The sequence below is a fragment of the Besnoitia besnoiti genome, assembly GCF_002563875.1.
Source record: "Besnoitia besnoiti strain Bb-Ger1 chromosome Unknown contig00007, whole genome shotgun sequence".
Lineage (NCBI taxonomy): Eukaryota > Apicomplexa > Conoidasida > Eucoccidiorida > Sarcocystidae > Besnoitia > Besnoitia besnoiti.
In genome coordinates, this window is record NW_021703915.1 from 2749229 (window position 1) to 2770742 (window position 21514).

The 21514-nt window shown below is 60.6% G+C and overlaps 2 protein-coding genes and 1 non-coding gene across 3 annotated transcripts; 1 reads left to right on the top strand and 2 right to left on the bottom strand.

Annotated features, from left to right (window-relative positions):
• Window positions 1–1249: 1249 nt before the first annotated feature.
• BESB_073920 (uncharacterized protein) lies at window positions 1250–9722 on the bottom strand (the record flags this gene model as incomplete). Its single annotated transcript, XM_029365765.1, has 6 exons — window positions 1250–1910; window positions 2369–2469; window positions 3060–3151; window positions 3562–4025; window positions 4389–4483; window positions 4926–9722. The coding sequence occupies 6 exons, from the start codon at window positions 9720–9722 to the stop codon at window positions 1250–1252; spliced, it is 6210 nt and encodes a 2069-aa protein (XP_029218249.1).
• Window positions 9723–13211: 3489 nt separating this feature from the next.
• On the top strand, window positions 13212–21427 carry BESB_073930 (uncharacterized protein; the record flags this gene model as incomplete). Its single annotated transcript, XM_029365766.1, has 9 exons — window positions 13212–14620; window positions 15253–15681; window positions 15983–16175; window positions 16618–16745; window positions 17003–17148; window positions 17599–17726; window positions 18224–18292; window positions 19075–20485; window positions 20670–21427. 9 exons carry the CDS (start codon window positions 13212–13214, stop codon window positions 21425–21427), a joined length of 4671 nt encoding a protein of 1556 aa, XP_029218250.1.
• Window positions 18772–18843, bottom strand: BESB_075660. The gene has a single exon. It is a non-coding gene; the product is annotated as a tRNA-Gln (tRNA).
• Window positions 21428–21514: the final 87 nt, after the last annotated feature.

Sequence of the window (21514 nt, forward strand, 5' to 3'; positions counted from 1 at the left end):
CTCGGCACATGCATCTTGTAACTGCTCTCCCTCCCTCTTGTTTTGCTACGCAAGTCGTCTGAACGATTGAGGCGGGTGCCGCTGCTTCCAAGGCGGGAGCTGTTTACATGGTTGGCGGCTCCCATACATTTTGAACAGCCAAGAGTTGACCAAAGGCAATACGTTCGTCGGGAGGCAGCTGTATCGGCGAGCTTCAAAACAAAAAAGCAATCAAGGACTTGCCCAGACAAACCCTACGGGGGGACTGAGCTAGACACAACACTAGACTGCCCCGCCCCTGAAGCGCCTAAAAGAGGCTAAACGAGAAATACCTTCCGAGTTCCTCAGCTTCCTTCTCCTGCGTCACTGGGAACTCGAGAAAACCTGTCTGTCCGTCAGATGAAAGCATGACAAGGAGCCTTTAGGCAATAGGCAACGATTCCCTCCCCCCGACAAAAGCAGTGAGCCAATGCTCTTGGCTGCAGCACAATTCCACTCGTCTGCCACTCAGGGACTTAAGACAGACTCCCCACTAGACTGCATTGATCGCCCTGAACACGCCGTCAGCTTGCCGGAAAATCGTACCGTGACTGGACAAACTGTGGCAGAGCCTTCACCATGCAACACGGCTGCGGTATGGCCTCCCCGCCACAGGTTAGTGTAATTCCAACTGCACACCTCCTAGACTGGGCACCCGTGTAGAATGCGAAGGGAAGCCGGCAAACCCAGTGTTTTATCCTGCTACTGAAGCGAGCCGCGCGCCATACCCGTGAACACTATCACCAGCGGGAAATCTAAGACCGGCATGAACCGAAAAACTACCTTTCTTCGCGAAGGAGCAAGCTCCTCCACACGAAAACAGACCGCTGCGTGGCCGCGGTGCCCCAGATCCTCTCTGTGGAGAGCACACCGGGGAATATACACGTGGAAAGTGCGTCTGAACATTTTTTTTGTTACGTTAGAATAGTCCACTCTCGTTCGTCTAAGGCGTCCCTTTCTCTGGCTGATTTCGCCGTCTGACAGTCGCGCCCCCCGCGTTTGTTACCTGCTGCGCCCAGACGTCGCGTTTACTTGGCTTCGGCACACGCCTTGCCACATTCGGAAACGATCTGTTTTGTTTTCTTGTCACCGTGAGCATAGGCGGGAAAACGTGTGCCTTTGGCTGTCAGGAGAGCCTGCGAAGCTCCTACAGGGCGCGAAACTGTCATGATCCCATACGCGACCTTCCTTTATAGGCTTTCGCCGTTCGCTCGCCTGGAGAAGCTCTGTGTCACTTTAATACCACCCCTCTTGCCCGCTGAACTGCAGTTGCCTTTCGCCTCTTTTTCTTTTCCGCGGGCCTCGGAGGCACATGCCCCGTGGTTGGCTCCGCGGATTTCCCTATCTTTCTCACTTCCTTTTGAGGATCTGCACGCGCCGCGCCCTCGGCTTCCCTGTGCCGCGGCCTCCTGCGGGCGGCCTGCCTTTTCTTCTTCCTGTCTTGTCCTTCGCCGCGCTCCAGCCGCGCCACGCGGGCAGTTCTCGACTCCGTTCCAGCAGTCAGATCTCCCGCTTCTGTGGAGGACTGCAAGCTCTCCGAAAACGTGTTTCGCCCGCTACCCTCCTCTTCAGCGTCTGCGTCGCTCTCGCCCTCGCGGCTCGCTGCCTCCGCGCCCGTCCGCGAAGAAGGGCGAGACGAAGACCAAACCCCGCGCTGCTCCTCAACGCGCGTGGCGTGGGCTAGAGGCTCCGACGGAAGCCACGACAGGGACGGAAGGCTGCCCAGTGTGTGGTACCTCGGTAGCTGGAAAATGAACAGCGGGGCCGTCAGCCGCTCCGCGGGACTTAGGAAAACGTCTAAAGTAGGAAAGAACTGGTCAAGGAAGCGCTGGACGCCGAGGCTCTCCCGACAGCCTCCGTAGCGTTTCATGAACTGCGTCGCGTAAGCTGGACTGAACAAGCGACACACGCAGAGTGAGCGGACGGAAACGTCGTCGCACGACGCCGCGCTCAGAGCCTCCCTGAGGGCACTTCGGTTCACCGGTGCGCCGCAGGGCCTCGCCGACCAGTGCACACAGCCACATATCCACCCCGCATACACCTGTGCGTGCAGACACACGGATGCATACGAATACGAGAGCAAAACAGAATCGACGTTGCCTGAGCGCGCGAATGCGCCGAAAGAAAATCCAACTGCCCCAGTTGAGAGGCTCCCGCGCTCGCTCGCGCTGACCGAAACCTCACACGCAAGCAGCGGCGCAGACGCGCCCACGGCAGAGGCGCGGAATTGCTCGGTCGACTGCTTGAGGCGGGTTAGGAATGCCGCAGGACACGAACGCCTCTGAGACTGGGAGACACGAGACAGCGAAGCATCGGACATCGTTCCCTGCCAATGCGAGTCGCAGCATACCTGTCAAATTCCAACTGAGCTCCGCCACTGGGCAGGAAATGCATGCGGCGGCATTTGAAGTGAACAATCCGCTGAAGACGCTCGTTGAAGAACGCGCATACCTGTAAAAAAAGAGGAACACGCAGAGCACTGTGGCGCACTTCCCTCGGCGAGAAAAAAAAGCCGACAAGCCGCTGCCTTGCGATTCGCAGCTCCACGCCACCGCAAATATACACCCAGAGACAAGTTCCGGAAGGACTCCAGCGTCGCAGGAAGGCTTTGACACCCATCCTTGAATACCAGGCTAGAGTGACATGAGACACCACTACCGGCGCGAGTTCGGTTCTGAGGCTGATGACTGCGAAATTGCATTTTCCAAGTGAGATTAGTGAGGCATGGCCCGCCGCGGCCGAAGGCAGGCAGTCAAGCACGCGACTCGCGCTCGCGGCTGCCCCTGGGGCGACACGGTCTCTAGCAAAATCGGACTCAGTGGGCGACTCAACAGAACGTCCACTCGGTAAGATCTGAAGCGCGATCCACGAAACCGCTTACGCAGCCTAAGTATGAAGCTGCGTCGAATTCGCGCTCGCACGCTTATCTCTCCCCGATTTTGCATCTGGATGGCGCGCATGCAGGTGCATCGTGCCGTTTCCTGACTCGCGGGCAGCAGCACAGCGAAGCGGACGGCAGACGACAGCTGCGGAAGAAGTACCTGTCGGGGGCCCTTCGCCCAGACCGAGAGCGGCAGCCATGAGAGGAAAACCGCCAGGCAGGGAGGGGCGAGAGAGAGTCCGCCGCCATGTGCTGAAAAGGACAGGCCACCACAGCGGGTTCCTTGAGTGAAATGGGCTCCCACGAGAGGACGGGAGTTCATGCGCCAGTCGCAGATGGAGCGCCAACAAGAGTAACACTGCCTACGCAAGTACAATTGCACTGGGGGTGGGAGGGAATAGGCCACTCTCCCGCACCGTAGGCATATCGAAGTGCCTCTACAGCCAGTGATATACACGTGTGCAAGAGCCACAAAACTTGCAGTCGATATGTCAATGCCTAACTGCTCGCGGCGGAAGCCCCCAAAGGCTGCAGAACGTGTGGCGAGAGTAGTAAACTTCAAGCAGGTGGCTGCTCGAACAGAGAGATTCACAGCAGGTATGCGCGCGAGTGCGTTAAAAAAAAGACCGCGCATGCAGGGCAAGGCTTTGCCGGGGCCATACCGTCCTCGACGGGGTCTCCCGCGGGCGTGACGAGAGCTTCGGCCTCCGAGGCAAGCGCAGGGGATGCCATAACAAGGTCTTCGAGTCCCAGTCTCTTGAGGAAGTTCGCTGCTTTCCTCGCGAGGCAGCTGGCGAGCGGCAGCGCGTCAGAGGGAGACAGCGGGACCGCCACAGGCCGAGCGTGAGCCCCCAAGGAGAGCGCGCACGACAACGAAGAGGAGCTTTTCACAGCTGCCCTTCCGTCTGCCCGCGCGCCCGCTTTCCCCCCCGGTTTTCGCCTCCTGCGGGGGTCACTCGACTTCTCCAAAGGCCTCCCTCCCCTGGCGTCCGCCGTCGAGGCCGGAATGGAAGAAAACGCCAGCAGCGACGCCAAGCAGATGTCCTGGAGCCACTGCGAATGCGGGCCCGCGGGCGAAGTCGAGTCCGCGCCATAACGCCGAAGAAACGCGTCTCGATGATGAGAGCTGCGCAGCGCACAGGCGGCAAAATAGATGAGGAAAAAGTGTTCAGTGTGCGGGCGGTGATACAAGTCTGTGCCCAATAGAGGAACTTCCCTATTGAGCGCCAGAAGGCAGGGGATGAATAGGATAGGCGCCCCTCTTTCTCCCCCCCGCTCCCCCCCCCCTCCGCCGCCCCACCACCCGAATCCGCATCGGCATGCGTCTGTGCACGATCTGCGTATCCTCCCCCCTCCCACTGCCAGGCACGCGTACTACGTGAGTCACCGGCGTCCGCTATGTTGTCCGCCTGTGTGCCTGCATTCTACGATTGAGCAACGCAAGCTGCAGAGGTGAAGGGCAGGACGCCGGAAGAGGCAGGCCACTTACGTGAAGAACCCGACGCGGCAGGCAAGCGAGGATCCACTGCGAAGCACGTACTGAATGCCTTCAAGCCGCAGCGCCGCCAGCTGCTTTCGGAGGACCTGCGACCGCGTAAGAGACTCAAGGATGAAAAGACGTTGGCGAGCAGCGAGAGGACGGCATCTCACCCGCCTCCCTAATATATGGAACAACAGATTCTGGTTAGGGGGTAGTGGAACAAGGAGAGCAGTTCGCTATGATTGCAGCACAACACCGTCCCAGTGGACTGCTCACGACGCGGAGGCGCGACACAGCTTTGACGCTAGCGGGCGCCACGTGGCGTTCAGTCCCACATGACTCCGAATACTTATTGGAGCATGCCCGCCCCAGTGGCCTCTCGCTCTTGAAGCGGCCCTTCGGAACCCTTTCTCGCCTGATGCCGGTCTTCCTATCATCGCACTGCGACTCCGCGCGTCCCGCCTCGCTCTCGGGAACGGGTGCGCGGATGGGGAGACCCCGCTCGGTGCGAAGTGAGACTCGCGCCCAGCCTTAAACTTGGCTTACCGCAGTCTGGACGCCCTCGCGCGTCGCTGCCGCGACCTTCCGCCCTCCTCGGCTCTCCGAAAGCAGCCTCCGCCCCGCCTCCGTCCCCGAGGCAGCGGAAAGCCAAGCGAAGCCGGCTTTCGAGTCGGTCCAGAGCGAGTCGAAGTGCTCCTTCGCCGTAGGCCACCACGCCACGTAGAGCGCATCGGACCCCTGAGAGGCGGCCACTGGGGCGGCGGCGCCAGTTACCGACGCAGCCGCGGTGGCGGGCGCCGCCGCGGAAGGAGACGCAGAAGACGCAGAGGCGGACAACGAGGCACCGGCGAGCCTGGTTTCGGCCCATGGCTCAAGAGCTGAGTCCTCTGCCCTCGCCTCGCTCAGCGCTTCGTTGGGAGACGAGAGAAGCGAGGAAGACGCAGAGGGGGAGCGCGGCAAGCCGGAGTTCTTTTGGCTGCGACTGGAGCCCGTCTCGCACGTGTCACCGCAGACTTGGAGACCCGGGCGGGGCGAGTCAGCCGAGACGACGCCGCCCTCGCGCGACGCAGAGGGAACAGTGCCGCTGTCCGCCTCCTCTGGCGTCTCTCCAGTTGAGGTCTTTCCATTCCTGGTTGTCTCCTTGGCTTTTTTCTTTCTCGACCTCACAGATCTCGCAGTCTCCTTATTCTCCGGTCGGCGTGCCGCGGCGGAAGCGAAGCCAGGCAAGGCTGAGGCCAGCAGGTCCTGCCGCGCGAACTGCCGCTTTTCCTTGTGCCTCTGCCGGGCTGGGCGGACGCCTGCGTCCTCGGCATCGCACTCTCGGAGTGCCAACTCGTTTCGCTTCTCTGTCTCTTGTGCAGCTGACCCTTCCTTCTCCTCTGTCGCTTTCCCGCGACTCCCGTCCAAGTTCCTCTTCTTCAGAGCGCTGAGAGACGCCGGCCGTGCTCCTTGCGGCAGGCATTTCTCCATCGCGATGCCTGCCTCCATGTGGCGCGGCCAGGATTCGTCCTCCAAGTTCTCATCTTCCACCTCCATGTTGAGCTCTTGCGCGTCTGTGGCGGAGGCCAAGAAGCTGAGAGTCGCTGCGCCGCGCTCTTGGCGAGACCCCGGGGGCCTGGGAACCCGAGTCGCGACCTCCCCGTCCTCCGAGCTACACGCATCTCCTCTTTTCCGCGTGCGAACCGGGGACGCCTGGCTGACCTTCCGGCGCCATCTGGCCGGCTCCGCTTCTGCGGGAGTTCCCCACTTGAGAGGATGCTGTGCGAGTTCAAGGCAGTCCGCAGGCGCGTAGGCGGAGAGATGTGCATATGTGGCTTCGGCGTCCTCTCGCGGCGAAGCGAGAACAAAGAGGGCGGACGACGAGACCGAAAGCGAACGCGACAAACGGTGCGACGCACGGCGGAAACAAGCCTCTACACCCGCGGGCTCTCCAGAGAGGCCGAGCGAACTCCCGAGCTCTTCTTCTGAAGCTGAAGCCGAGGCACTCGAGACGCACCCGGGCGACGCCGCGGTGTGCTGAACTAGCCACGCGGCGTCTGCGCGACCCTCTACGCACAGGCCCTCCCCACGGAGTTCTCGCAACTTGAGAGCAGACTCCTCTCCCTCGGGCACGCCGAGTCTATCGCTTCCTTCCTCTCCTCCCACAGTCACGGTCAATGAAGCCACGTCGCCTTCTGGAGCAACTGGAAAGCACAGCCTAGGGACGCAGGGCCGTTCCGTCTCTACCTGTCCCCGCCTGACCTTCGGAGGTTGCCAGGGAAAGCCAAAAAATGCGTCACATCGGGTCCAGGAGCAAGCAGAAGCAGCTGACGACGCTGATTCCGCAGTCAGCTCGTTGGTCACGTCCCTCCATATCGGACCTGTGTCTTCAGACAGGAGACTCGAGCGTCCCCCGGGCGCGTCGCCGACGGAGTCCCTACGATTCTGCGGCTCCAGATCCTCCCTTTGCGCATCCCTCTCGTCAGAGAAAGCAAACACGCGCGCGGCAAGGTCCCCGCCAGCGGGACGAAGATCAGATTGTCTCTGCTCCCTGCTGAACCGGCCTTCCTCCTCTGGGGCGAGGTCCGCCCCGGCAATCTCTCTCTCTTCCCGCGGGCACGCCCCACGACGTTCGTCTTGCGGAAGACAGTCGAGGCCCTGGGGACCGGCGTCAAAAATGTTGTCCCGCTCAGCCCCGCGCTCCTCCCTTTTCCTTCCGCCGCAGGCCACCGACCGGTGCTGGGTTTTCTCGAACTCGGTGGAGCCGTCGAGCGCAGCGACGCAGACAGCGGTGCTCACAGAGTCTTCCTGGACCTGGAGCAGCGGAAAGCGGTGGACCGCGTTCTCTGCCTCGTTGGCTGGAGAGTGGAGCAGGGTCCCTTCGCAGCCATGTGTGAGAGGCGTCTGTAAAGCCGCGCGAGAGGCGCCCTCTGCGGCATCGTCGAAGCCTGTGGAGCACGCGTATGAGCGGATGGAGCGAGAGGCGGAGATTCGCGGGGACTCAGGAGCCGCGCGGCTCCCCTGAATTTCTTCGTTCAGCAGCCCCAGCTCCCCTCGAGCTTCCCCCGCCTCGGCGCGGCGGCGAACGGCGTAGCCACTGCACCCCTGGTTGCTGTCTTGCGTAGCATCGACCGCAGAGCACAAGGCCGCAACCTCATCGTCTGAAGCGGGGTCCGGGAAAGGGCTGGAAGACGCGCGCCAGAAGTGTTTTTCTCCTCTCTCGCAGCGGTTCTTCTCTGGGCCGCGAAGAGACGGAGCGGAAAACGCGAAGCAGGCGTCTCCCTTCAGCTGAGCACTGTGTCCTGCAGCCTCATCCGCCGCACGTGCGGAGGCCGCGGGAACCCAAGCAGCCAAAGGCTCCGGTCTGCAAGGCCTCTCTCTTGCGGCATCTGCCGCCTGCGTCCGCGAGAGCGTAGGAGCGGGAAAAGGGGAAAATTCAGGGCAGGCAACGAGCCCCTGCGTGTCTCTCGCCGCGACGGTCAGATGCGGCACTTCACCGGAAGCGCGCGAGGTCTCCCGGAGCCCGATGCGAGGCCCGGGTTCGCCCTCGCCGAAGAGATTTCGCTCCTCACAAAACAGCGAGCCACAGGGGGTGATCGCCTCTTCGGGGTCTCCGTCTGACTCAAAGTCCGACATAGACCACGAGGCACCAGTCTCCGCGCCTCGGACGGGGCCCATTGACGGCGGCGGACAAAGCGACGCGGAAGATGGAGAGAAGGGAGAGGAAGACGCAGAGCTGCAACAAGACGCGACCGGAGAGAACTGCAGAGACGGCGGGTGCGCAGTGTGCGGCTGCGCGGGAGGCGAGGGAAGACCGGCATAAAAAGTGCGGACAGCTGGCGACAGAGGAGTCGGCGAAAAGCGGGGCGGAGGCTCCATTACACGGGGCAGCGAGCCAGGAGGAAGCTGCGGACTCCCGCGGACTGCGGCATCTCTCGTTGGACCAGTCTGTGCTGGACTCGGGCGCGGGTGCTCAGGAGACTGGGGGGGGCACTGACGAAGGTGAGGGCGGCTCCGGGGCGAAAGGGGGGGCAGGGGACACGACGGGGCGCGGGGAGTTGCCCAGTCCCGCGGGCAGCCAGGGCCGAACGAGCCGCCCGTTTTAGAAGCGAAGTCCGGGCGTGATGGGGAGTGGTCATAAGGCGGAAAGAGGGGTTCAGTGGGGCGACGACGCGGATGCGCGTGACGCAAAGGATAAGTGCAGGCGGCGTCCTCAGGCGCACCGGGCCGCAGCGTCGTCGCCACAGGCGAGCTCATGTACGCCGCCGGCGGCTCCACAGTCTCCGCGAGCCAGGGAAAAACGGGGAGGCTGCCGCGAGGCCGCGCTGTGACGTGTGGGCTGTGTGCGGAGGGGCACTCGCAGTAAGCGGCTGTCGGCGGCAGCTGGTCATCCACGTTCGTCCAGCGACTCAAGCCGGAAGGTAGCGCGACATGCAGAAGACTAGAAGAGGATCCTCGCGAATTTTCGCGTTGCGGGGTAGAGTGCGCGAGGAAATTCAACGCGCCAGGCGGAAGCCCGGTCGCTGCGGCAAGGCTCGACGCGCCGCCACGCGAAAACGAGATCTGCGACGAGGGCTTGGCGCATTCCGGCACGTGCTTCACACGGTCTGCATGCCCTAGTGGGCTGCACGCTGTCTGAAGACTTCGCGCCGCATTTGTGTGGGCGAAGTTGTCAGAGGTGGCAGGTTGCAACGGCCAAGCGCCGGCGCAGGTCGGTTCTACAGCGCCTGCGCGGGCCCCAGTGTTCCCGTGGAAGGTAGGAAGTCCCGTTTCACCCGGAAGCTCTCTGAAACTTCGAAAAGACTCAGGCGTCTTGCCTGCGAGCACGGGAAGGCAGTTCGCCGGCGGCTCCCCGCGGCAGCAGGCAGCGACGCCAGATTCGTGGCGGATAGCGCAGAGGGCATGAACGCCGCGAGCTGCATGAGTATGCGACCGAATAAAGGATTGCGGCGCAAGAGGAGAAACCGCCCAGTGAGGAACGGGCGCGTTCGCCAAAGCGCGCCAGCCTTCTCTCCGCGTAGGTGGCAGGCCCCCGAAGGCGCCAGCTTCTTCTGGTGAGGGCCTGTGCGTGGAAGTCCAAAATCTCGCGGGGGGCAGGGGGCAGGACGTGGCGTCTGGAGCCTGGAAAGGTCGAGCGGATGGTGTGAAGGGCGCGATGGTGTATTCGTCGTCGCTGCCAAAAGAGTCGCCATCCCTGCTCGAGGAGATGGGGGGAATCTCACTAAACTGGTGCGCAAGTGAATTGTCAGACCGGTCCTGATACGCGTAGACAGCGTGAGTGTCTCCCGGCTGGCGTGTAGACGGGACAGGCAAAGCAACGTTTCTGTCTGGGCCCGGCAGCGCGGACGCCCCGGAAGTCGCCATGGTGAAGCGCGAGCCGAAAAGACACCACCATGGCTGGGAAGGCTCCCGCACGACAGAGAACTCCTAAGATCTGGCTACCCGCGATGTGCAAGCAGCATGATTGGACTGCTGAAAAGGCGAAAATGACATGAATTTGCGGAGGGAAAAACAGGGGTCGGATATTCCTGTGCTCCCGCGCTCACTCAACGGGCACACCGCCGCTCGCTCGCGCAGACAGCATTTCGGTGTGCGCGAGCTCGGCAGCCCACCTGGTTACCTAGGACGAAGCAGGCTGCGGTAGTCGCCCTGAATGGCGAACGTGTCAAAAAAGTTACAAAGAACGCAACGAATTCGGCGGAACCCGACGCCGCCGCCCCGCCCTCGTTACAGAAGGCCTCGCTGTGCGTAGTAGACCTTTCAGAGAAAGCCGCTAGCGGGCTGGGGCCGCGTTTCTCTCGATGAAGTGACGAGAAAGCACCGGGAAATCACAGACATGAACGTCGTTTATGCAGGCATTCACACACACGACGCGAAACACTGAGGAGGGAGTGAAAATGTGCCTCCAGACAGCAGTGTCTTTAAAAATGTAAGCTCAGCCCGGCGATCACAAACGGCGTGCAAAGGTGGCCTCGAACAAGCGTGGCTTCTACGAGACACCAGAGCCTCGTCTCCAGGTGTTGGCTCAAAAATCTGCGTGTTCTGTTTCTTTCGATCAACCAGAACCCGTGTGTGTGCGAGACTGCAATTTACTTGTGGTTTATTCGCCTACCTAAAAAGGTGCGGCTTCGTGTGCTGCAGAGGCCGTGATCACGGGGTAGCAACACTTACAAACATTCGTGGTTGGCGCACTCGCGGGCGTCGTACTCAAGAGAGACTGGCGGTCCGCATCCACATTTCGCATAGATCTTTTTTTGGGAGCGCATTGCGGCCTGGAGTCAAGAAGGCGAATTCTTGGCGTCACCGGGTGCCCAGGAAGCCACACCGCCGGTGCCGCCCACGGCATTACGATATGAAGAAGATTTTTGGCGTTGAGGCGCAATCCTCAGCTGTTTCGACGTTCTGGATGGCGGAACAGCCGAGATACATGTGAGAGGTCAGCCCATGAAGCAAAGACCGTCCGCGAGGGGATGAGCAGCCAGTAGAATTTTCTCGTGGGATTCTTGTGGTGACGCTCCCGATGGCAACGCGCTGTGACGGGTTCGATCTTGAGCCTCATGAGGCTTCTCAGAGTATTGCAAGCCTACGGAACTCTGCGACTCCTTCTCAGTAGCCTCTGTGTGACACCTTATTAGGCACTACAAGGTACAAGGATACTCCTTCCGTCATGTGATGAGTGTGTGTACGAATAAGCATACTGGGGAAGATTGGTTGTCTGGGGACCGCGCGTTTCTCCCGAAATCTACCTGCGAGCCAGAACTGGTAGCTGCGGGCGGGTCGTTTGCCTATCTCTGGAGTAGGCGCGCATTCGCACATGACGAAGCGCAGCCATTTGCTCTGTCAAATCAAGGGATCCAGGCATGTGAGTTCGAGGGCGACAACTGTGTCACCAATTTCCTTGGATGCCTGGGGGAGGGCGCCAGATCTCAACTTACAACTCAAGCGCTCGACTGCAAAAGGGAAGGAGCACGCCATGTCAACCCTAGCCCACGCTAGAGCAGCATGGCTCGACATTGTCTGTCTCCTCGACTGAATGTTTTGAACCTTCTGCCAAGGGACTTGACCGAATCCCCCCGAAGCAGTCATGGGGGCAGTCGATGTTAGCCTAAGCTACCAACACAAAGAATCAACACGCATAGTGGAACATGCAGTGTTTTAGAGCGCGAACCATCGAATGCGTCACATAAAGCCAAAAAAGCACCTCGATGCAGGTACAACTCAACAGTCCACCGATCGAGCCCCGTCTGTCACGGAACTCTCGTTGTTCGCACAGAGAGTGACATACTCAGACAAAGATCCGATGAACTATAGATTTTTTTCATTTCTGATGGTTAACGTGATAAACCGAAACGGTCGGGGCTCCACTGCACCATCGTCTCTAATACTGAACAAATAAGCCAGATGCCAGACTCTGCGCAAGCGACTCGCGCCTTCCTTCGTATCCTGGCCAGCCTGTCGCGCACCAAAATTTCTTTCATGTCAAAATTTTTCGAAACGCCGAGTGTCACCAGGGATGAATGCAGCTTCGGTTTGACTAATGGTGTTGGGCGGTCTCTGAAAAAACGGACATGCAGGCGATGCTAATCTTTCCCATAGCCATCCCTGTGTTTTGTGGCGCGACGCTCACTACCACGAGGATGAAAGCTTACAAGAAGCACTAAACAGGGGCAGCTGGCATGACGGCTCGTTTGTTCTATGTGATGACTTAGACGTAGAGATAATGACAAAATCGCCCCCCTCGCGTCATTGTGCCCGAGAAAGGCATCCTCTCAGCAGCGTGAACGAAATACGTTGGCAATTGCTACCAGGAAATACGTCACAGACTGGCGAATAGCCTATTCACAGAGCAGCGACTACCTGATCTCCCCTACGCACCTCGCTAAGCATATAAAGACGAATCAGTCCCGCCGCTCACGGCAAGAAAGCGACGAAAAAACTTTAGAAGTTTTTCCACTTTCATCAAAATTTGGTTATATTTAAAAAAAACCTTTTTGTATTATTTCCTAGCATTTTAGTACCGGTATCAGAAACTTGACAATCAGAAAGCATTGCGAAAGAAAAAAAATTGATCAAAACCGGCAGCCACATCATGTCACACGCCCCTCTGTATGTAAACAAACGTATTCGGGGTTCTTCGCCTTGTATTTTCTCTGGAATCCTCCCGCGAGCTGCAGCTACGATCAGATGCGGCGGGCAGGCGTGGCAGCCCTCCGCATGTGCATGCGAGAAATGAAAAACGTATCGATTCGCTCGCTGCATGTGGTGCTGCTTTTTTGCGAGGCCTGGTTTTGTGTTTCCTCGGCCTACGCGAGGTCCAGGCAACTCCTATTCTCACTTTTTCCGGTGATAGGGCGCTGTCTTGTAGGCGGCCGCCTGTGGCTGATTTTTCTGTGGGAAGCCGTAGGCCCCGGTCTGGGCGTGCGTCATCGTCGTGGTGCTTTAACGGCGTAAAAGCCCTCGCCGATGAGAATCTGACCCGCCACGACGCTCATCCTGACTCCACTGAGTCGAACCTGGTCGACTCCATCTCCACAGAGCATCCTGCGTCGCCGTCAGGGTCGTTCTCTGCCCGTTTCGGTTCGTTTCACGGCAGCTACAGTCAACCGCTCTTTCTCGGGTCAACCTGCGGAGCCAGGCGTGTCCGCTGCGCGTCTGTCCTCGCAGGTTGGACGCGGGCAGCAGACGCGAGTCAAGCGACAGGAGCGTCTCAGTGGGTACCGTCGGAAGCGCGCCCGCCTTCAGCCGCTTGCCGCCGCAGTCCCTGGCGAGCGACGCTGGCGCGGATTGGGCGGGCGATCTTCTTGAAGGACTCCCCGCTCGCAGAGCGCTGCTCTGTTTCGACAGAGTAGCGAAATGACTCACTCCCGGTCGTGGGGGGACTCGGCTCCGTGGGAGGCGCCCTGCGGATATCGCTGTTGGCGACTCAGATGTCGCGAGATCCAGCACGCGGAACTCTACCATGGAGCGGATGTCGCTTTTCCTCGGGTTCCGCACCTCCACGGGGCGTGCGTCGCACGTGCAGACCAGAAACGTCCCGCCGGGGGCAAGCTCGCTGACGGCGGAGGCCTCAGCCGTCAGCCTGGATGCAGAGGAGGCGAGAGCAGCTACGCAGAAGAGGAGACACGTGGGGCGACACCGCCGGAAAACTCCGCGGCGCGCAGCACGGCCAAACAGTCCATCTCCGAGCCCGCCAAGCGCGGTCTCATTTTCTCGCCGCCTCGTTTGGTACCGACTGTCGATACATTGGAGATGAGAAGAGCAAGAGGAGAATCCGGGAGCGGTTTTTCGCACACGTCGGTCCGCGAGAGGCAAACCCTCCTCGAAGGGTTGTCTGCGTCGCTGTCTGCTTCAGAAAATGGGAGCGACAGGAGCGAGGAAGCGCGTCGGCAGCCCAACGCAGACACACACATTCCAGGCGATGAGAGTGGAGGCGCCGCCGCCACGGAGGAGGCCGAAGCGCAGCGTGGAGCCAGTGAGGGTGCAAAAGGAGGTGTCGCACCGGCCGAGTTGCCATCAGCAATCGACTCGCAAGAGACACCTGAAGAGCTTCTGGCGTTCTGTGAGGAAGTGGAGACGCCGGGGGACTCCCGCTTTGGCGCCGCTGTCTTTTCCGCGGACTGCATGCGCGAGACTGGCGATCCGGGACCAGAAAGAGAGAAGGGTGCGGGTCAGTCGTCACCTGCTGGCTGCTGGAGGCGCTCTGGCTCTGCTTCGCCGCCTTCGTCGCCTCCGTCTGAACCGCCGACCTCTTCGCCGGCCTTCGCAACATCCTCTTCGGGTCCGCCTTCGTCTCCTCCCTCTCCCATGGTTTCCTCTTCTTCACCACACTGTCGCGCATGCGAAGGCGGATCTTTGTCGCCGTCGCGTCCCGTCTGCGCCTCGCTCTCTTCGCCCTCCTGCGGACCACCGGGCTCGTCTTCTCCTTCGTCGCAGCCGCTTCGGGAGCTGCCATGCGCTTCAAGTTCAGGCGCAGTGTCTCCAGACGACGGCATCTCCGAACCGAAAAGGAGACAAGTCGCGCTTTTCCATGATTCTTGTTCTACCTCTGTCTCCCAGGATGCGGCGGCACCCTCGCATCCGCCGCAGACCTGCTCCCCAAGCAAAGGGCCGTCTCAGTCGTCTGATACTGCGTGTTCTGCGTGGGCAGCGAGTCCGACTGGCGCCTCCATCTCCTCCTCGCCTCGGTTTAGGGAGTACATACTCCCCCTGGCTCGAGGAGAGTGGGTGCGCGTGGACTCCGCCGTCTGGTTCCGGGTCCTCAGGTAATGTATTTTGCCACTCTTCTTATCCAGTTGTCCCTCTCCCGTCCACGCTCTGCCGCGCCCAGAGTGAGACTGCGGAGTGCGTCGGGCCTCGTCTCCGCATCTCGCTGCGGTTAGAGCGCACGGAACTGCCGGGAGTGGCGACGTCCCTCGGGTTCCAGCTTGTGGCGATTCATCCGCCGCACTCAGAGCCGCCCTGGCGCCGCCTCTGTAGATCTCTCATCTCTTCGAAGTCGAAGAATTCGCTCGCGTCGGCTCTTTTCACTGTGTGCGTGGCTCCTGACACGCCACTCTGCGCTCCGTCTCCTCCCTCCGCTGCCCGTCTGTTTGTGTACGGTCTAGGGCTAGCGCCCCGAAAGAGAAGGAGAACTCTGGATCCTACGAGAGTGTATCCCGTTTTCTGTTTTCAGAGTAGGCCGCTTCGCGCTGTGGGGGCCTCTGATTGAGGCTGTCAGGCTGCATTTCGCAGCGCTGCGTTGAGGGCGAGTGAGGTCATGATGCGCCTCCCGTGGGGTCGCAGTCTTTGGCCTTGGCTGCAAAGTAGGACATGCGCGCCAGCAGAGGTGGTGCTCCTCACTGTGGCTGTTCCTTGTCTCTTTGTGAACTGTGCTTCTCGCATCTGTGTTTCTCAGAGGCTGCGCAGAGGTTCGCGGGCACCTGTTCGCGCCGAGCGGAATTTACCGGCTCATCGCCTGTCCCTTTTGGAGCCCCATGGTGCGAATTCTCGCGGTCGGTCCGCCGGGGGCGGCGTCGGCTCGCTTCCGGAAGGCCTGTGCGAAGAAGGGCGATTTTAAGGGAGTGAATCACCGAGAGTGCGAAAGGGCCCAGAAGGCGTCGCGAGGTGGGGACAGCCAGCGCATTTCATTGCACGCCGAGAACGGAGGAGAGACTTGCGCGGATGACGCAGCCCCGCGAATCCTAACTGGAAGCGAAGAGAAGCGGCGGGACAGAAGGCACGCGCCTCGGAATTGCGCATGCCTGCCTCTCGAAAGGCAGTTCGTCGACTTCACAGGAGGCGACGCCGATGCAGTATCCAGCCTTTTCAGTGCATCCATCGACCGGTATGAAGGCAGGTCCGAGCACGGCACTCAGGGATTCCAATACGTTTCTGCCCGAGCTTTCGGGTTCAGACGAGTCCACAGAAGACTGGACTCGAAACAAAACAGTTTTCTCAAGCCTACGCGTGGAAGTATGACTGCCAAGCAACCTAGCTGCTGCATCGGCTGATCGCTGTCTCGTCTTTCTCATCTGTTCACTTGGTTGAGGGTGCAGACATCTTTTGACGGGAGCGTATTCGGAGAATCCTACACGGTATAGTCTCTGGATCGCTGCGGTCGCTTTCTGTCTTCTCATCCTTTGCAGACTTCCTCGAAGTCTCCTGCGGAGCGGCGCCTCCGGCTCCAGTCCAAGCTGTGCGGCTGAGGGTCGCGAGCGTCCGGCGCCCATCGCGGTCGCGCCGGCGCTTCGGCGTCTGCTGCAGGTGGATGATAGGCTCCAGTCTGAGGCGATCGCGTCGGCGGAGATCGGGGAGCTTCTTCGAGCATTTCCGAGGAGGGTAGGTCGCGGAACGCAACGTTCGCTTTGCTCGCATCAGTTTGGTCGGTTCACGCCAACCATGCCTCAACCGGAAAGGCTGTTAGAGTGGGCCCATGACACTTTTTCGCTGCACTGTCCGCCCGCAGAAGGCGGGACAGTTGGGGCGCTGCACGCCGCGGGCGGCGTGCTCTGCCTGGAGACAGAGAGACTTCGTTTCGGCCGGTGCTGACTGGGTGTGTGGTGAGCAGTAGCGCAGCTGCTCCTGGTGCGCGCGTTTCACTGTTTTGGCAAAGTGTGGCGGACGTCTAGGGCTCTGCTCTGGGTTGCGGCGGAAGGACTGCTGGATCGTCCAGCGCGCAGGGAGGCGTCTGTCTATGCACGGGGGGGTCGCCCGCGCTCCGTGCGGACTATTGACTCGCCTCGAAGCTGTCTGTGTGTTGTGTGCGTTTGAAACCCACCAGCGCTACCCTGTCGTGCTTTGCTTCGCCGAAGTTGGCACTGCGCGCGGGCGCATCTCCATTCACTCAGCTCTCGAGCCGCCAGCCTCCGCCTGCCTCTACCGCCCCCTCGAGATCATTCCTCCCTCCTGGTGAGCTGGTAGTGCCGCGTCTCTTCGAGGTTTCATGAGAGCGTCGAGGGCCTTCGCACCGACCGTGCGCGAGGAGCTGTGGGGCAGACAAGCTGCGATGCTGCGGGTGCTGGGTGGAAGGCATGCGGCCTTCAGGCTGCTGAGCGCTTGCTGTCGCCCAGCCTCAGAAACGGGGCGCTGCACATGCATGGCAGGGGCCTCTCCCTTGGTGAGGCAGTTTCAGCTCTGCGCGTCTCTTATCTCTGCGCCGCTCGCAGGCGGTACGTCGCGCACGAAGTGCTGCAGATCTTCGTGCGCTGCGGAGAGAGGCAAGCGGCGTCGCGGTTTTCCTTTTCAGAGACTAGCGGCCAGCTTTTCTGCGCGGCGTGCCTCCACGCCCGCCCAGCGGAGTGCCGCGAAACAAGTGAGCGAAGCAACTGCCGACAGAAGGAGCTGTACACACATGGGCTGCGAGTTGGGATCGCTGTCACGTGTCCGCGGAGCCCATAGTTCTTGTGTCTGCGACCCCGAAGAGCTCGGATTTGAGCGGTGGATGCATGCGTCGATGCGGAGGAGGAGACAGCGCTTCCGCAGCGGATCCAGACAGAGGAGGAAGGTTCGCGTACGGGAATCCCTGTTTCATCTTTCTTCCGTGTGCATAGCGGATGTGAGGTGCGAAAGGTGTTGGTCTTTGTGTACGGTATGTATATGTGTATGTGTCGCACCGAGCGTCGGACTCACAGAAGCCTTGGTTTCAGAGCTGTGTTCCCATTAGTGGCTCTCTCGGAGGTTGGCTGTGTCGACCAGCGTGTGTGGCTGGAAGAGAACGGTCTTGGTGTATAGTTGTACCCTCGGATTTCTGTCTGAGATGCAGCGGCCTACGGGCGGTGCCCCCGGGGGGAGTCACGGTTCCCTGCTGTCGTGCTGTGGGGCTGCAAGGGCGTCGGGAAGTCCACGTTTTCCTGTTTTCTGATCAATTTCCTCCTCAACTTCTTTCCCCGGGTACGTTTTCGCTGTTCCTCCAAGTACACATCTCGTGTACCCTGAGGTCCGTTGTGCCTGGACGCACAGGCATAGGCTCTTCTTCCATGCTTGGCGAAAGTCCCACTGTGGATAAGCAGGTGTGCTTTCCGCATGCTTTTGATATGCCGCGCTTGGCGAGCCCTCACAGCCCCGATTGCCCACACGTATCACTGGAAGCCTGCTCCGCGTACGTATCTCGGTCACGCATGACGCACTCGTACCTGCGTGTGATGGCAGTGCGATGGGCACGACGTTCTTTGCCCATTAAGATTTCTCAGTTCACCTGGGGACGTCACGTCTGCCCGCGGCCGCCGCGGACACAGAGCGCAAAGGTGGCGGGCACGCTTTAGGAGTTCGGGTTTCGGCGTCGCAGCTCTGGTGAAGGCTGTAGGTTTTACGGTTCCCTTCATCGCGCGTGGCGCCTTGTGAGGGACTCGTTTGTGTGTGTTGCGTCTGTCTGCTTTTTCCACTTCCAGGTCGCGTACTTGGAGGCCGATGTGGGGCAGCCGACGTTCACGCTGCCGGGGTGCGTGTCGCTGCTGGAGGTGAGTGCGGCGTTGTATCTGTTCGTCTGTAGCTCGCGAACCAGCTCGGCAGATGCTGCCTTCTGCTTCTGTCGAATTCTTTTGTTGCTCTTGAAAAGCCGAGTCGGCCGCCACGCTAACTGCGTCTGGAAGGAAATATCGACCAGTTGTAGCTGTCCGCAGAGGCAGCCGAGTCTTGAGCACATTTAAGTGTCGAGACCTGTATATGTGCGCGTCTTCATTGGCGAATTATTACTCTACGCAGGCAACAGCGATATAGTGACACCGTACCTCCACGCAGGGAGTGCTGAGGCCGTAGGTCGAGCCTTGCGGTCTTCGCGTATGCATATATATCACATATATATATGTACCTATATATGCATATATTTATATGGATGCATGACCCTCAGTTGATCGTGGTGGGTCTGGACGTCGGCGCGTGGTTCGTGCTGCACGGCGTCGTTGTTTTCTCCCACAAGCAGGCAACAGAAGGAGGAACAAGGTCCCACCGGGACTCGAACCCGGGTTACTGGATTCAAAGTCCAGGGTGCTAACCACTACACTATGGAACCGATGGCATGCCGGACGATTTTGGTGAAATTTTTCAGAGCAGTTGACCAAGCGAGTTCTGTGCTGTTTGACTCTGCAAAAGACACGTTTTCTGAAGAGAGGAGTCTAGCCACATGTTCCTGTCTCCCACTGTTGCCACTGCCTACTTTTTGTGGCTCGGAGATCTGGGACGAGTGACTTTGTACTCTCGCGTGTCTGATGAATTTGTTTTTCGTCGTGGCCTCTTTTCTTAGGTCGGCGAACCCGTCTTGACGCCGCCGCATGCACTCGTTGACACGTTGGACACGGCGCCACTGGACAAGCGCCCTCCTGAGGAGATCGCTCCACCTGGGCAGGTCCCTTCCAGAACGCAGAGTCTGAAGAACAAGCTACTCGAAAACATTTTCTTCGGGGATATCACGCCCAAATCAGCCCCTCATTTGTACCTTCGATGCATCGATCGGTGCATATCCACCTACCGTCAAAACGCAGCCAGAAAGCAGCGGCCACGCGCTCCACCAGGCGCGTCGTGTCTCGATTCAGCCGCTTCGCCTCTATCCGCCCCGGCCGGTTCGCCTGCGTCTGCCCTGTCCTCCCGTCTCCCGGCTCTGTCTTGTCCCGCTTCTTCTGACTGTCTCCCTGTGTGCCATTATTCTCCTTCCGACTCACCACTTCCCGGTTCGTCGGCAAGCTCCCCCGCGTCAGTCGCCCCCTCCGCCGCGCCTTCGGCCTTGCAGGATCTCCCCTCCTCTCCGCCTTGCTGGTCTGCGCCGGCCCTTTCTTGCGCCGGCGCTTTCCCGTCGCCTGAAGGCGGCACTGTAGACGGAGACGCATCCAACCGTGCTGCGCCGGGCGGCCGGGGCGAAAGAGTCACGGACTCGGACCCCGGGGGCGGGTCCCGCGCCCCTTGTGGGTCTCTGGACCTCTCGGTTGAGGGAGGCGCTCTGGCGCAGAGCGCAGCACAGAAAAGGAGGCAGAAAGATGGCGCTGCACACGCGCCGGGCGAGGGTGCTTCTCTCTGTCTCCCGCTCATCGTGAACACTGCAGGCTGGGCTGAGGGCCTCGGCGAACATCTGCTCGCTTCGATTCGGGCGATGAGTCGCGCCAGCGCATGCGTGCAGTTCTCCGACGGCTTGAAGAAGGAAGACGACGCACTCCGACCGTCGGTCGCGAGGAGACACGGAGAGGCGAAGCGGCTAGGCGGCGAGCCTGAGCGTTCCGAGGCCGAGATGATGACGGAAAACGACGCACCCGCCAGGGGGAAGGAGGGAGCGAAGAGAGGGAGATCTACGAGGGAGAAGACGAGCGATGAACAGCGAAAATTCCAGGGGCAGCCGATCGCCGCGAAGGAGCGTTCCACCGCCGAGATGCCGCACAAGCGGATGCGACGAGACGACAAGCCGGTGGCGCAACGCGGCCAGCAAACGGAGAACCTACCTGCGTCGAAGCACCCCGAGACGACAGGGCGCTGTATCCCAGCACTGCCAGACATGCAGAACGGCTGCGACGGGACTGAGCGTGATAAACGCGAAGAGAAAGAAAGCGCGACAGCTACGGAAACGAGCGGCGAATGCATGCGTGCGCAGCACGACAGACACTATAGCCAGCCGGGGGCCTCCAGTAGTGAAATGAAGGAAGGCGCTAGCGTAGCGAGAGCAGTTTTTGGTGAGCGAAAAACCCCGATTGCTGCGAGATAGCAGGAAGCCGGAAACGACGAGGCAGCACGGCGGGGCATTTGCTTGCTGCTGCCGTCGGGAGAAATGAGCTGTGGATTCTCCAGTTGGCGATGAGCCTACCACTTCTTCCTCTTTGATGCCGTCGCCTGCGTTCTCCTCCTCTGTGCGTGCAGAGCCCATCCCTTCGTTGATGTCGCTGCCTTCCCCAGCTTGCTCGTCCTCCTGCTTGCCGGCTCCATCTCATCCGCGTGCGGCCCCGGCTGCGCCGCCCGCAGCGTCCGTGTGCATGCCGTCTTCCGCCTCAGCAGCGGCCTGCGTCACCTCCACGCTGTCGCCCTGCCTGCATCGAGTCTCGTCTCTCGCATTCCCTGGCGCGTTCGCGCATCGCGTTCTCTTGCATCCTCGCGAAGCTCTCTCTTCGTCGCGGCGGGCTTCCCGCGCCCCTTCCTCGTGGGCCGCCGCCTCTTCGTTCTTGCTTCCGGCTCCTTTTCGACTCACCGACCCGCCGCGGCTGGTCGCGTGCCCGTACGTGCACTTTCCTGTGGGCGATCAGCCCGGCACCGCCGAGCGGCCGCAGACGGGAAGCGGGTGCCCCGCAGGAGCGTCTTTTGGTCCTCTGTGGGGCGGCGGAGATGGAGCCGCCGTGGCGGCGCATGCGGCTGCTCAGCGCCACGTGTGTGTGCTCTGCGGGGCTGCGAAGGACGCAGCGCACGTGGAGGAGAGGCAACGACGCACAACGGAGGCAGGCAAGGGGTTAGACGAGGCGCGCGGGGGGCCTTCGTCCTGGCAGCGGGGACGCAGAGAAGAGGACCGTGCAAACCAGCGAGGTGACGAGGATTTGGAAACCGGTCGTTCCACGGCGGGCTCCAGGCTCAGTATTCCCAAACTTCTGCAGTGCCTTCAACGGGTCAAATACCCTGATGCTTCGTAAGTCTGCAGCGAGCCGATGGAACGATGGAACACGCACCGAAGGAGGAGCAGTGTCGACTGGGGTGGCGGCGGCGCGCGTGGGCCGCGT